General features: G+C 47.7%; 1 protein-coding gene across 2 annotated transcripts in view; it reads left to right on the top strand.

Annotated features, from left to right (window-relative positions):
* The first annotated feature begins 291 nt into the window (after positions 1-291).
* RECK (reversion inducing cysteine rich protein with kazal motifs) overlaps positions 292-12273 on the top strand; it is a 675429-nt gene continuing 663447 nt past the window's right edge. For both annotated transcript variants that reach the window (XM_073549858.1, XM_073549859.1), the window contains exon 1: positions 292-446. In XM_073549858.1, the coding sequence (XP_073405959.1) occupies positions 365-446 (82 nt within the window). In that variant the 5' untranslated portion in view covers positions 292-364. The remainder of the gene's footprint in view (positions 447-12273) is intronic.

Below are 12273 nucleotides of genomic sequence, written 5' to 3'. Positions count from 1 at the left end.
GCGGCTCTCCTGAGCGGAGTGTGAGTGCATGTATGTCTATGCATCTGTCATGGTCAGGGAGCCGCCGGCCAGTCCTAGCATTGTGATGTGAGCGTCGCCCCTGTTATACGCCGTCTGACTGCATCCATCAACTTGTAAAAAAACAAAAAATGTACATTTTATAGGGAATAATAAGGTTCTGAAGAAGAAAGCAACTTCAGCATCTTGTAGAAAAGTGAGATGAAGGGGGAGAATTGGGGGTGGGTAGGAAGAAATCCAGACTGAGAGGAGGAGAGAGGGGAAGGGGAAGAGGAGGAGAAGGAAGGAAGCAAGAGGGGACCCTGACAGCCAGGACTGGAGGAGGGTGAGCAGCAGAGGTGATGTGATGGTCATGTCGGCAGCTGCCACCTCAGGACTGTCCGGGCTTTCCCTGCTCCTGCTCGCAGTGTGGCTCGCTGAGGCTGTGGGTGAGTGCTGTGTAATGTGGAGCTTGTTATGGGACGTGTGGATGGGCTCAGGTCTGCTGGCTGGGATATCTCGGTGAGTGCCCAGTGATGGGCTCATGGCGTGGCTAGCAGTAGTCCCGGGGCCGGCTAGCGGAGGATTCCAGCGCTGAACCTCAGGTCAGGCAGGAAGAGCCCAGTGACTAGGGCGCAGATGGCTGCAGCTCGGGATCGGGGGCTGCATAGTTTAGGAAGTCGCGCTGCCCCCTCCCCCATTGTACTTTGTGATAACAAGAAGGAAATGTGCCAGATGCTTGTTCCCTCATCGGCTGTCTGCAATTTCCAACCATTACATTCTGCCCACAAAAGAAGAAATATCGCTCCTGAGTTCTGTCATATCAGAATCTGACCATCCAATAATTGTCAACCATGGGCGTGGATGAGGTCAGAATGTCCCACCGGAGCCCAAGTGTGCGCCTCAGGGAGTCCGCCGTGGGTCATAGGAGTCCGCCGTGGGTCATAGGAGTCTGCCATGGGTCATAGGAGTCCGCCGTGGGTCATAGGAGTCCACCGTGGGTCATAGGAGTCCGCCGTGGGTCATAGGAGTCCGCCGTGGGTCATAGGAGTCCACCGTGGGTCATAGGAGTCCGCCGTGGGTCATAGGAGTCCGCCATGGGTCATAGGAGTCCGCCGTGGGTCATAGGAGTCCACCGTGGGTCATAGGAGTCCGCCGTGGGTCATAGGAGTCCGCCGTGGGTCATAGGAGTCCACCGTGGGTCATAGGAGTCCGCCATGGGTCATAGGAGTCCGCCATGGGTCATAGGAGTCCGCCGTGGGTCATAGGAGTCCGCCGTGGGTCATAGGAGTCCGCCGTGGGTCATAGGAGTCCGCCGTGTCCGCGCCATTATATCACGGGGAACCACGTCAGATAATCGGAAGCCTGTGTGGAGCGTAGGCATGCCTGGGTTTACTTGCGTCATACATGATGATCACTGCAGCCAAGGTGATCGAGCATCGTAAGGCCACATTCACACGTTCAGTATTTAGTCAGTATTTTCCATCAGTACTTGTAAGCCATAACCAGGAGTGCAACAATCAGTGTGGGGGGATGGGCACAAGTTCAGGAATTGGACCCAGTACATGTCCGCTGAGTCCAAAGCGCGTGAACGTGGTCTAGCAGGAGTTTAACCCCTTAATGACCAGGGGTATTTCAGGTTTTGAATTTCTGTTGTTGCTCCCCTTCTTCCCAGAGCCATAACTTATTTTCCGATTTATATGGCCATGTTAGAGCTTGTTTTTTGCAGGATAAGTTCTTCTTTTGAACGACACCATTGGTTTCATGAACATATCTTGTACTGGAAAACAAGAAAAAAATTAATTCCAAGTGTGGTGAAATTGCAAAAAAAAGTGCAATGTCACAGTATTTTTTCTTTTTTTACCATGTTCACTAAATGCTAAAACTGAACTGCCATTATGATTCTCCAGGTCATTACGAGTTCACAGACACTAAACATGGGTTCTTTAAGTGGTGAAAAAAAATTATAAAATTTGTTTAAAAAAAAAAAAAAAAAGTGGCGCCATTTTTCGTGATTTGGGGCTGGGTGATGGCTTATTTTTTGCGCACCGAGCTGACGTTTTTATTGATACCATTTTGGTGCAGATACGATCTTTTGATGTAGCGGCGACCAGCAAAATGTAATTCTGGCGTTTTTAATTTTTTTTCCCATTACGCCGTTTAGCAATCGCGTTAATTCTTTTTTCATATTGATAGATTGGGTGAATCTGAATGCGGCGATACCAAATGTGTATATTTGATTTTTTTATTGTTTTATTTTGAATGGGGCAAAATGGGGGTGATTTGAATGGGGTGATTTGAGCTTTTACTTTTTTTTATATTTTTTAAAAACTTTTTTCTTCTTTTTTGAATGCTTCGATAGTCTCCATGGGAGACTGATCGCCTCTGCTACACACAGGCGATGATCTGATCACCTGTGTGTAGCAGAAATGCGGGGCGGCGCTCATAGCAATCTGGCAATGACAACCGTAGAGGTCTGCTGCAAACCTCTGGTTATCATGCCGACCCTTCGGTGACCCGCAATCATGTGCTGGTGTTACCGACGGGATTAGCGATGCACTTCTGGTAAGCACAAGTTAAATGCCGCTGTCAGAGATTGACAGCGGCATTTACCTAGTTAACAGCCGCAAGTGGATTGTGATTCCACTCACGGCTGTTGCGGGGAAATGTCAGCTGTCATGCCTGGAAAGGTGTGGGCTCCGGCGCTGAGGGAGTCCTACATGGGCATACTCTTATGCCCAACGTTGCCAAGAGGTTAAAAAGCAGATGCAGGTTGTCGGGACTCTATTAGAATTTCAAAGGTAAATACATTTTAATAAGTCATTCTATTTTGGAATATTTAGCAAAACTACTAAGTTGCTAATATTCTTGTTCTGTATACACTTTGGGCTGGGCCCTCAAACTTTCTTTGTATCCAAATCTAATTCTGTATTTGATTTGCATTTTGAAGGGGCTGACCCTTTACCTCCCTACACTGCACTGCCACTGCTTTGACCTCTGTGTTTTGGCTGCATTGGTAACATGAAATTCTGTATTACCCTGCCTCCAGTTGTTTCAAGGTGGACTTAGCCTTAGATAAATTAAGTTACTTGTGGTTTTTCATTGCATTTTTGTGCTTTCTTTGTACATGCGTTTTTTTCTCGTTCTTTGACGCTGCAGTTTTTCTTCTCTTTGATGTGTCATGTTTTAAACTAAGCTGCTTTGTTTTTGATACTTTCTGGCATTTAACCCCTTTCTGACATCGGACATAATGATCTGTCCATGTGACCTGGGCCAACTAGACCATGGACAGATCATTACGTCATCGTGATCGCTCATACACACGGGTGGTGCACGGGCAATCGCTGCCCGGTGTCAGCTGATTGACAGCTGATGCCCGGCACTAGGTGCCAGGAGTGGTCACAGACCTGTCCCGGCACTTTAATCCTTGAAATACTGCGATCAAACACGATTGCATCATTCCTGAACCCGGCAGAGAGCTGACAGCCCCTCTGCCTTTGGATCGGAGACTCCATGGCGTGACGCGGGGTCCCGATCGTTGCCATGGTGACCCGATGTCATGACAACATCCAGGTCACCAGAGAGAGGAAACTTGCTGCTCATGCGCAGTGCATGAACAGCAAGTCTCTGCAAGTGCAGATCTGACAGCTTCTATGGCATGGTGATGCTGCTTCATCTGCATGCTATAGAAGCGATCAGCCTGCAAAAAAATGATTGTCCCATAGTGGGATTAAATTAAAAAAAAAATGTGAAAAAAAGTTTTAAAAAAATTTAAATAATTGTAAAAATATTTAAAAAAGTCAAAAATTATATATAAAAAAATCAATATAGAGTGTATAACTAAATAAATATTTGAATGAAAAAAAAATCTAAACAATAAAAGTACACATATTTAGCATCACCGCATCCTTGACATTCTGACTTATAAATCTCTCCCACTAGTTAACCCCTTTAGTGAACACCATAAAAAAGGTAAAAAACAATGCTTTATCATCATACCGCCGAAGAAAAAGTGGAATAACACGCGATCAAAAAGATGGATATAAATAAACATGGTACTGCTGAAAATGTAATTTTGTCCTGCAAAAAACAAGCCTCCATACAGCTCCATCAAAAGAAAAATAAAGTTATAGCTCTTAGAATAAAGCGATGCAAAAAATAATTATTTGTTCTATGAAATAGTTTTCATAGTATAAAAGCAAAAAAACATAAAGATGTAAATGAGGTATCGTTGTAATCGTACTGACCCAAAGAATAAAACTGTTTTATCAATTTTACCACACAGAACGCTATAAACCCCCAAAAAAGAAATTCATGTATTGCTGGTTTTTGTTCATTCTGCCTCCCAAAAATAGAATAGAAATAGAATAGAATGCGATCAAAAAATGTCATGTGCCCGGAAATGGTACCAATAAAAATGCCAACTCGTCCTGCAAAATATAAGACCACACATGACTCTGTGGACCAAAATATGAAAAAATTATAGCTCTCAAAATGTGGTGATGCAAAAACTATTTTTTGCAATAATTAGCATCTATTATTTGTCACGGTCACGTGTGTCTGGACGCAGATGATACCGCAAGGCGGACCCATAACACACGTGACCCTGGATACAGCGCCTCCAGTGGCGAATTTAAATAATAATACATGCAGATGGATACACCGCCTCCACCCGGCGAATTTAGGTATTACACGTTAATATAAATTCTGGAAACCCCGCCTCCAGTACGGCGAATTTAAATAATAGGGGGGAACCTGGGAAACATTAACAATGGTGGGCCCTGCGATAGGGAATAGGGGAGTGGAGACCTCCTAAGCTCCCCTGAGCCAGTGTCCCTGCACTCCTTACAGGCTCCGCACCTGTCGCCGCACACGAACCTTAAACCCTTGCTCGCCCTGACCCTAAACCCTCACTAGGGAATTGGTCGGTGCGGAGACTAATCCCACCACTGCACTAACAACACACAAGGAAAGAAGACAACACAGGGGAAACACCACTTAGCTTTAGGCTCTGTGCTTATGCTCCTGCAACAGAGAGCACCACCTGCGTGTGTCTTCTCCTCCACCTGGATCCATCAGCATCCTGGATCCTACACCATAGTGCAGCCTTGGAGCAGAGTCCATCTCCAGTTGCAGCAGTCCATTAACAAAGTCCCAAGGATGAGTCAGCCTCTGCCAAAATTCTAAGCATGCCTGAGTCCAGCTCTCGGCCACCAAGTCGAGCATGCCGAGTGCAACTCTCTCCACAGTCACCACTCCACAAAGCCTTGCACGCACTTCCCGCCGACACCACAAACTGCGACTCCTCCACGCCATGCCAGCAATTCTCGCAGACACCATTAGCTGCCACTCGTCTCCTCTGGCTGACTGCGCAGGACTCCTCTTCAGCTCCATGTTCACCCAGGCTTCACAAACTCAGAATGAATCAATCAGTATCACCAGCAGTGATTACACACCCTGAGACTTATTTATAGAGCCCCACACCTGATTCATAATTACGTACATATTAAACCCAAACTATCGTGCGATACCACTAACCACCACCGGGGCAACTCAGAATGAATGACACCACATGTGATAATTCCAATGGCCACCGGGGGCAATAACGTCACCTTGCCAAAGGAAAAAACGTTCACTTTGTCCATTTAATCTGACAGATCCACACCTGGATCATGACAGTACCCCCTCCTTAATGAGGGGCCTCTGGACCCTCAAGACCACTCCTAATTAGGGAAACACCTACAGCGGGGACGCCCAGATCCTGAGTTCACTCCACCACTACCGGAATTCAGGTTTATGACAAACACACCGCTGGTATTGGCAATAAAGTTCATTTTGGAGGCACCACTCATCTCCACAGCGCCGACCTGGGGAACGAGTTTATGTATGTGTATGTTTGTTATGAGCTGATCAGGCTCCACAACACCCTTCCATAAGATTTTTTTTGGTGGCACCCATACACGCTCGTTCACACACAGGTCCGGACCTGAACGTTCATTGCACACATTTGTTTGTCATAATTGGTGAACTCATTCTGAACTAGACAGCAGAGGCGTCCCCCTGTGTCACCACACTCACACCCCCGCTATTCACCACGGGACACCACCCTCCAACCCTCTTTACCATGAGGTCTACGCCTCCTAGGGTTGCTTAATGGCGAGGGTTGAGATTTGTCCCTACTCCCCCCAGCACACCTGCTGCTCACACCAGGAGGAGAGGGGACCGGATATGGAGGAACATCAACTCGCTGGTCACCTCCACACGACCAGGAGGGGGCGGCATTAAAGATTTGGCGTGAGCCCCGCAGACTCTACACCAGTCTGCTCATCACTAGAACGTACCCCTTCACCTCGGGGAATACCAAGCAGCTCCGTGGGGCACCATTCCTCCCACCTGCCTGGGTACGCCCACGTGCAAGTCCTGCTCCCCAGCAGCGACACTAGGGGCTTTTAGCCAGATCACAGCCGCCATTTTTTTTTAATTTTTTTTTTCCAGCAGAGGCCCCAGACCCAGATAACTGCTGCTGCAGCGGCTTAAACACACCATGCCGCTCCCAGTCACCTCAGTGAAGCCCAGCAGCAACTGCTCACAGGTCACCACATGGCCAAAGGCCCCAGACCCTGACAATTACTCACAGGTCTCCACATGGCCAAAGGCCCTAGACCCTGACAATTGCTCACAGGACTCCACATGGCCAAAAGCTCACCAGAAAAAAAACAAAAAAAAAAACTGTAGGGCTGGTGATAATGTCATGGTCACGTGTGTCTGGACGCAGATGATACCGCAAGGCGGACCCATAACACACGTGACCCTGGATACAGCGCCTCCAGTGGCGAATTTAAATAATAATACGTGCAGATGGATACACCGCCTCCACCCGGCGAATTTAGGTATTACACGTTAATATAAATTCTGGAAACCCCGCCTCCAGTACGGCAAATTTAAATAATAAGGGGGAACCTGGGAAACATTAACAATGGTGGGCCCTGCGATAGGGAATAGGGGAGTGGAGACCTCCTAAGCTCCCCTGAGCCAGTGTCCCTGCACTCCTTACGTTCCCTATACAGGCTCCGCACCTGTCGCCGCACGCGAACCTTAAACCCTTGCTCGCCCTGACCCTAAACCCTCACTAGGGAATTGGTCGGTGCGGAGACTAATCCCACCACTGCACTAACAACACACAAGGAAAGAAGACAACACAGGGGAAACACCACTTAGCTTTAGGCTCTGTGCTTATGCTCCTGCAACAGAGCCCACCACCTGCGTGCGTCTTCTCCTCCACCCGGATCCATCAGCATCCTGGATCCTACACCATAGTGCAGCCTTGGAGCAGAGTCCATCTCCAGTTGCAGCAGTCCAATAACAAAGTCCCAAGGATGAGTCAGCCTCTGCCAAAATTCTAAGCATGCCTGAGTCCAGCTCTCGGCCACCAAGTCGAGCATGCCGAGTGCAACTCTCTCCACAGTCGCCACTCCACAAAGCCTTGCACGCACTTCCCGCCGACACCACAAACTGCGACTCCTCCACGCCATGCCAGCAATTCCCGCAGACACCATTAGCTGCCACTCGTCTCCTCTGGCTGACTGCGCAGGACTCCTCTTCAGCTCCATGTTCACCCAGGCTTCACAAACTTAGAATGAATCAATCAATCAGTATCACAAGCAGTGATTACACACCCTGAGACTCATTTATAGAGCCCCACACCTGATTCATAATTATGTACATATTAAACCCAAACTATCGTGCGATACCACTAACCACCACCGGGGCAACTCAGAATGAATGACACCACATGTGATAATTCCAATGGCCACCGGGGGCAATCACGTCACCTTGCCAAAGGAAAAAACGTTCACTTTGTCCATTTAATCTGACAGATCCACACCTGGATCATGACATTATTGTGAGACAGCAGCCAAGCATAAAAACCCACTATAACATAGTAACATAGTAACATAGTTATTAAGGTTGACTTTAAGTCCATCTAGTTCAACCCATATCCTATCCTAACTTGCCCTAAAATGTTGATCCAGAGGAAGGCATAAAAAACCCCATGTAAAGAGCAAACAGTAAGCTTCACATTGGGGAAAAAAATTTCTTCCCGACTCCACATACGGCAATCAGACTAGCTCCCTGGATCAACGCAATATTAAGGAAACTAGTGTATATACCCTGTAATATTATACTTTTCAAGAAAGGCATCCAGGCCCTTCAAAAATTTTAGTAGGGAATCACTCATTACAACATCATATGACAGAGAGTTCCATAGTCTCACTGCTCTTACAGTAAAGAATCCGCATCTGTGAGTATGCTTAAACCTTCTTTCCTCCAGACGTAGAGGATGCCCCCTTGTCCCCGTCACAGGTCTAAGAGTAAAAAGATCATTAGAAAGGTCTTTGTACTGTCCCCGCATATATTTATACATTGTATTAAGATCACCCCTAAGCCTTCGATTCTCCAAACTAAATAACCCCAAGTGTAATAACCTGTCTTGGTATTGCAGACCCCCTAGTTCCCTAATAACCTTGGTCGCTCTTCTCTGCACCCGCTCCAGTTCAGCTATGTCTTTCTTATACACTGGAGACCAGAACTGTACGCAGTATTCCAAGTGTGGTTGCACTAGTGACTTAAATAGAGGTAAAATTATGTTCTCCTCATGAGCATCTATGCCTCTTTTAATGCATCCCATTATTTTATTTGCCTTTGCAGCAGCTGCCTGACACTGGCCACTAAATGTGAGTTTGTGGTCCACCCATACACCCAGGTCTTTTTCAGTGACAGTTTTGCCCAGTGTTTTACAATTACGCACATAATTATACATCTTATTTGTTCTACCCAAGTGCATGACCTTACATTTATCCCCATTAAAGCTCATTTGCCATTTATCAGCCCAAGCTTCTAGTTTACATAAATCCTCCTGTAATATAAAATTGTCCTCCTCTGTATTGATTACCCTGCAGAGTTTAGTGTCATCTGCAAATATTGTAATTCTATTATCTATGCCCCCTACAAGGTCATTAATAAATATGTTAAAAAGAAGCGGGCCCAAAACTGACCCCTGTGGTACCCCACTGCTAACCGTGACCCAGTCCGAGTGTGCACTATAAGGCCTCTTTCACACGTCCTGATCTTTCCAGTACCGGAGATGTCAGTGTCCGTGCGTGTAATACTTGTGGCACATGTGTGGAATGCGTGTGCCACATCAGTACCACACGGACGGGCACCAGGGAAGAAGCATTACAGTAAGCGCGGTTCCCCGGCGCCGGGTGTTGAACATGGCTCTCATTCTCCCCTGCTCTGCCGGTGATCGGCGCGAGCAGGGGAGAATGATGAGAGTTATATTTAAGTGATAAATGACAGCAGGTGGTGGCTGATGGGACTATTAATCCCATCAGCTTACCCCTGCTACTGCTAATAACCCACGACCCAACAGCCACGTCCAGCTAACGCCCAATATCGCTGCTCCCATTCGCTTCTAAGCTCCTGGAGCAGCATGCCCACATTGAACTCTCCTCCCACCTCTCATCTAACTTGCTCTTTGACAATCTACAATCTGGTTTCCGTCCCCATCATTCCACTGAGACAGCCCTGACCAAAATTACCAACAACCTACTTACAGTCAAAGATAAACGGACAAAACTCTATACTCCTCCTTCTAGACCTGCCCTCTGCTTTCGACACAGTTGACCACTGCCTCCTACTACAGATCCTCTCCTCCTTTGGCATCAAAGACCTCGCCTTATCCTGGATCTCCTCATACATTTCCAACCGCACATTCACCGTCTCCCACTCTCACACTACCTCCTCATCCCACCCTCTCTCTGTTGGAGTCCCTCAAGGCTCTGTTCTAGGACTCCTACTCTTCTCAACCTACACACTTGGCCTGGGGAAACTCATAAAGTCCCACGGATTCCAGTACCACCTTTATGCCGATGATACTCAGATTTACCTCTCTGGCCCAGACGTCACCTCTCTGCTCTCCAGAATCCCAGAGTGTCTATCAGCCATATCCTCCTTCTTCTCCTTTCGCTTCCTCAAACTCAATGTGGACAAATCTGAACTGATCATCTTTCCCCCATCTCACAGATCTTCCTTACCCGACCTATCTATAACAATTGACGACATCACGCTTTCCCCAGTACCAGAGGTCCACTGCCTCGGAGTAACCCTTGACTCTGCCCTGTCCTTCAAACCGCACATCCAAGCTCTCTCCAACTCCTGTCGCCTCCAGTTCAAAAATATTTCCTGAATCCGTCCCTTCCTCAATCCTCAATCTACTAAAATGCTTGTGCATGCGCTCATAATTTCCTGCCTCGACTATTGCAACATCCTTTTCTGTGGCCTCCCTGCTAACACCCTTGCACCTTTCCAGTCCATCCTTAACTCTGCCGCCTGACTAATTCATCTCTCTCCTCGCTACTCCTCCGTTTCTCCCCTCTGTAAATCTCTTCACTGGCTCCCATTCTCTCAGCGTATCCAATTCAAATTACTAATACTGACCTACAAGGCCATCTATAACCTGTCTCCTCCATATAGCTCTGAACTAATCTCCCGATATATTCCCTCATGTAATCTCCGGTCCTCTTAAGACCTCCTTCTCTCCTCCACACTTATTTTCTCCTCACCCATCCACCTCCAAGACTTCTCCCGAATATCCCCCATCCTCTGATATTCTTTGCCGCAGCACGTCCGACTATCAACCACATTCAGATCCTTCAGACGGAACCTGAAAACCCATCTCTTCAAGAAAGCTTACAGCCTGCAATGATCCCCGCTGCCTCCCCACCACTACTGGAGCTATCGCCTCACCATCACTGGAGCTGCTGCAACCCCCCAACCTACTGTCTCCTTCCCCACCATCCTGTAGAATGTAAGCCTGAAAGGGCAGGGTCCTCTCTGCTCTCTATATCAGTCTGTGATTGGGGATTTGGATGTTTCGCCCCCAGCAGTTCACCCCCAGCAGTTCCCCCTGGGTACATTTCACCCCCGCACATTTTGTCCCCAGCATTTGGACCCCAGGATGTTTCGCCCCCGCACATTTCGCCCCCGCACATTTCACCCCAGCACGTTTCGCACCCAGCAGTTCGTCCCCGGATGTTTCGCCCCCAGCAGTTCACCCCCGGATGTTTCGCCCCCCATCATTTAATCCCTGGCAGTTCGCCCCCGGATATTTGTACCCTATTTTGCCCCCTGAATTTTGTGTTTGGATGTTTCGCCGGTTTGTCCTTGTGGTTCATGAATTATTATTATTTATTATTATAGCGCCATTTATTCCATGGCGCTTTACATGTGAGGAAGGGTATAAATAATAGATACAATTACAGTAATCTTAAATAAAACAAGTCACAACTGGTACAGGATGAGAGAGGACCCTGCCCACGAGGGCTCACAATCTACAAGGGATTGGTGAAGATACAGTAGGCGAGGGTAGAGCTGGTCGTGCAGCGGTTTGGTGGATCGGTGCTTACTGCAGGTTGTAGGCTTGTCGGAAGAGGTAGGTCTTCAGGTTCTTTTTGAAGGTTTACATGGTAGGGGAGAGTCTGATATGTTGTGGTAGAGAGTTCCAGAGTAGGGGGGATGCACGGGAGAAGTCTTGTATGCGATTGTGGGAAGAGGAGATAAGAGGGGAGTACAGAAGGAGATCTTGTGAGGATCGGAGGTTTCGTGCAGGTAAGTACCGGGAGATGAGGTCAGAGATGTATGGAGGACTCAGGTTGTGGATGGCTTTGTATGTCATGGTTAGGGTTTTGAACTGGAGTCTTTGGGTAATGGGGAGCCAGTGCAGGGATTGACAGAAGGGAGAGGCCGGGGAATAGCGGGGTGACAGGTGGATTAGTCGGGCAGCAGAGTTTAGAATAGATTGGAGGGGTGCGAGAGTGTTAGAGGGGAGGCCACAGAGCAAGAGGTTGCAGTAGTCAAGGCAGGAGATGATGAGGGCATGGACTAGAGTTTTTGCAGATTCTTGACTGAGGAATGTACGAATCCATGAAATATTTTTCAGTTGAAGTCGACAGGAAGTGGAAAGGGCTTGGACATGTGGTTTTAAAGAGAGATCAGTGTCAAGGATAACCCAGAGGCAGTGAGCTTGTGGGACTGGAGAGTGGGCAGCCGTTTACTTTAATGCATAGGTCCGTTGGGGGGGGATCACGTGAGATGGGGAATAGCTTAGTTACTCACCGATAACGGTGTTTCTCGGAACCCATGACAGCACCACGGATAGAGGGGGTCCGCCCATCAAGGACAGGAACCTACAGATAAAAAGGCAGCACCTCTCCT

This window comes from Dendrobates tinctorius, unplaced genomic scaffold, assembly GCF_039654945.1.
Source record: "Dendrobates tinctorius isolate UK_male_01 unplaced genomic scaffold, ASM3965494v1 ptg000162l, whole genome shotgun sequence".
In the NCBI taxonomy this organism is placed as follows: Eukaryota; Metazoa; Chordata; class Amphibia; order Anura; family Dendrobatidae; genus Dendrobates; species Dendrobates tinctorius.
The sequence above is the reverse complement of the archived record's forward strand: the minus strand, read 5'-3'. Positions and strand labels throughout refer to the sequence as shown.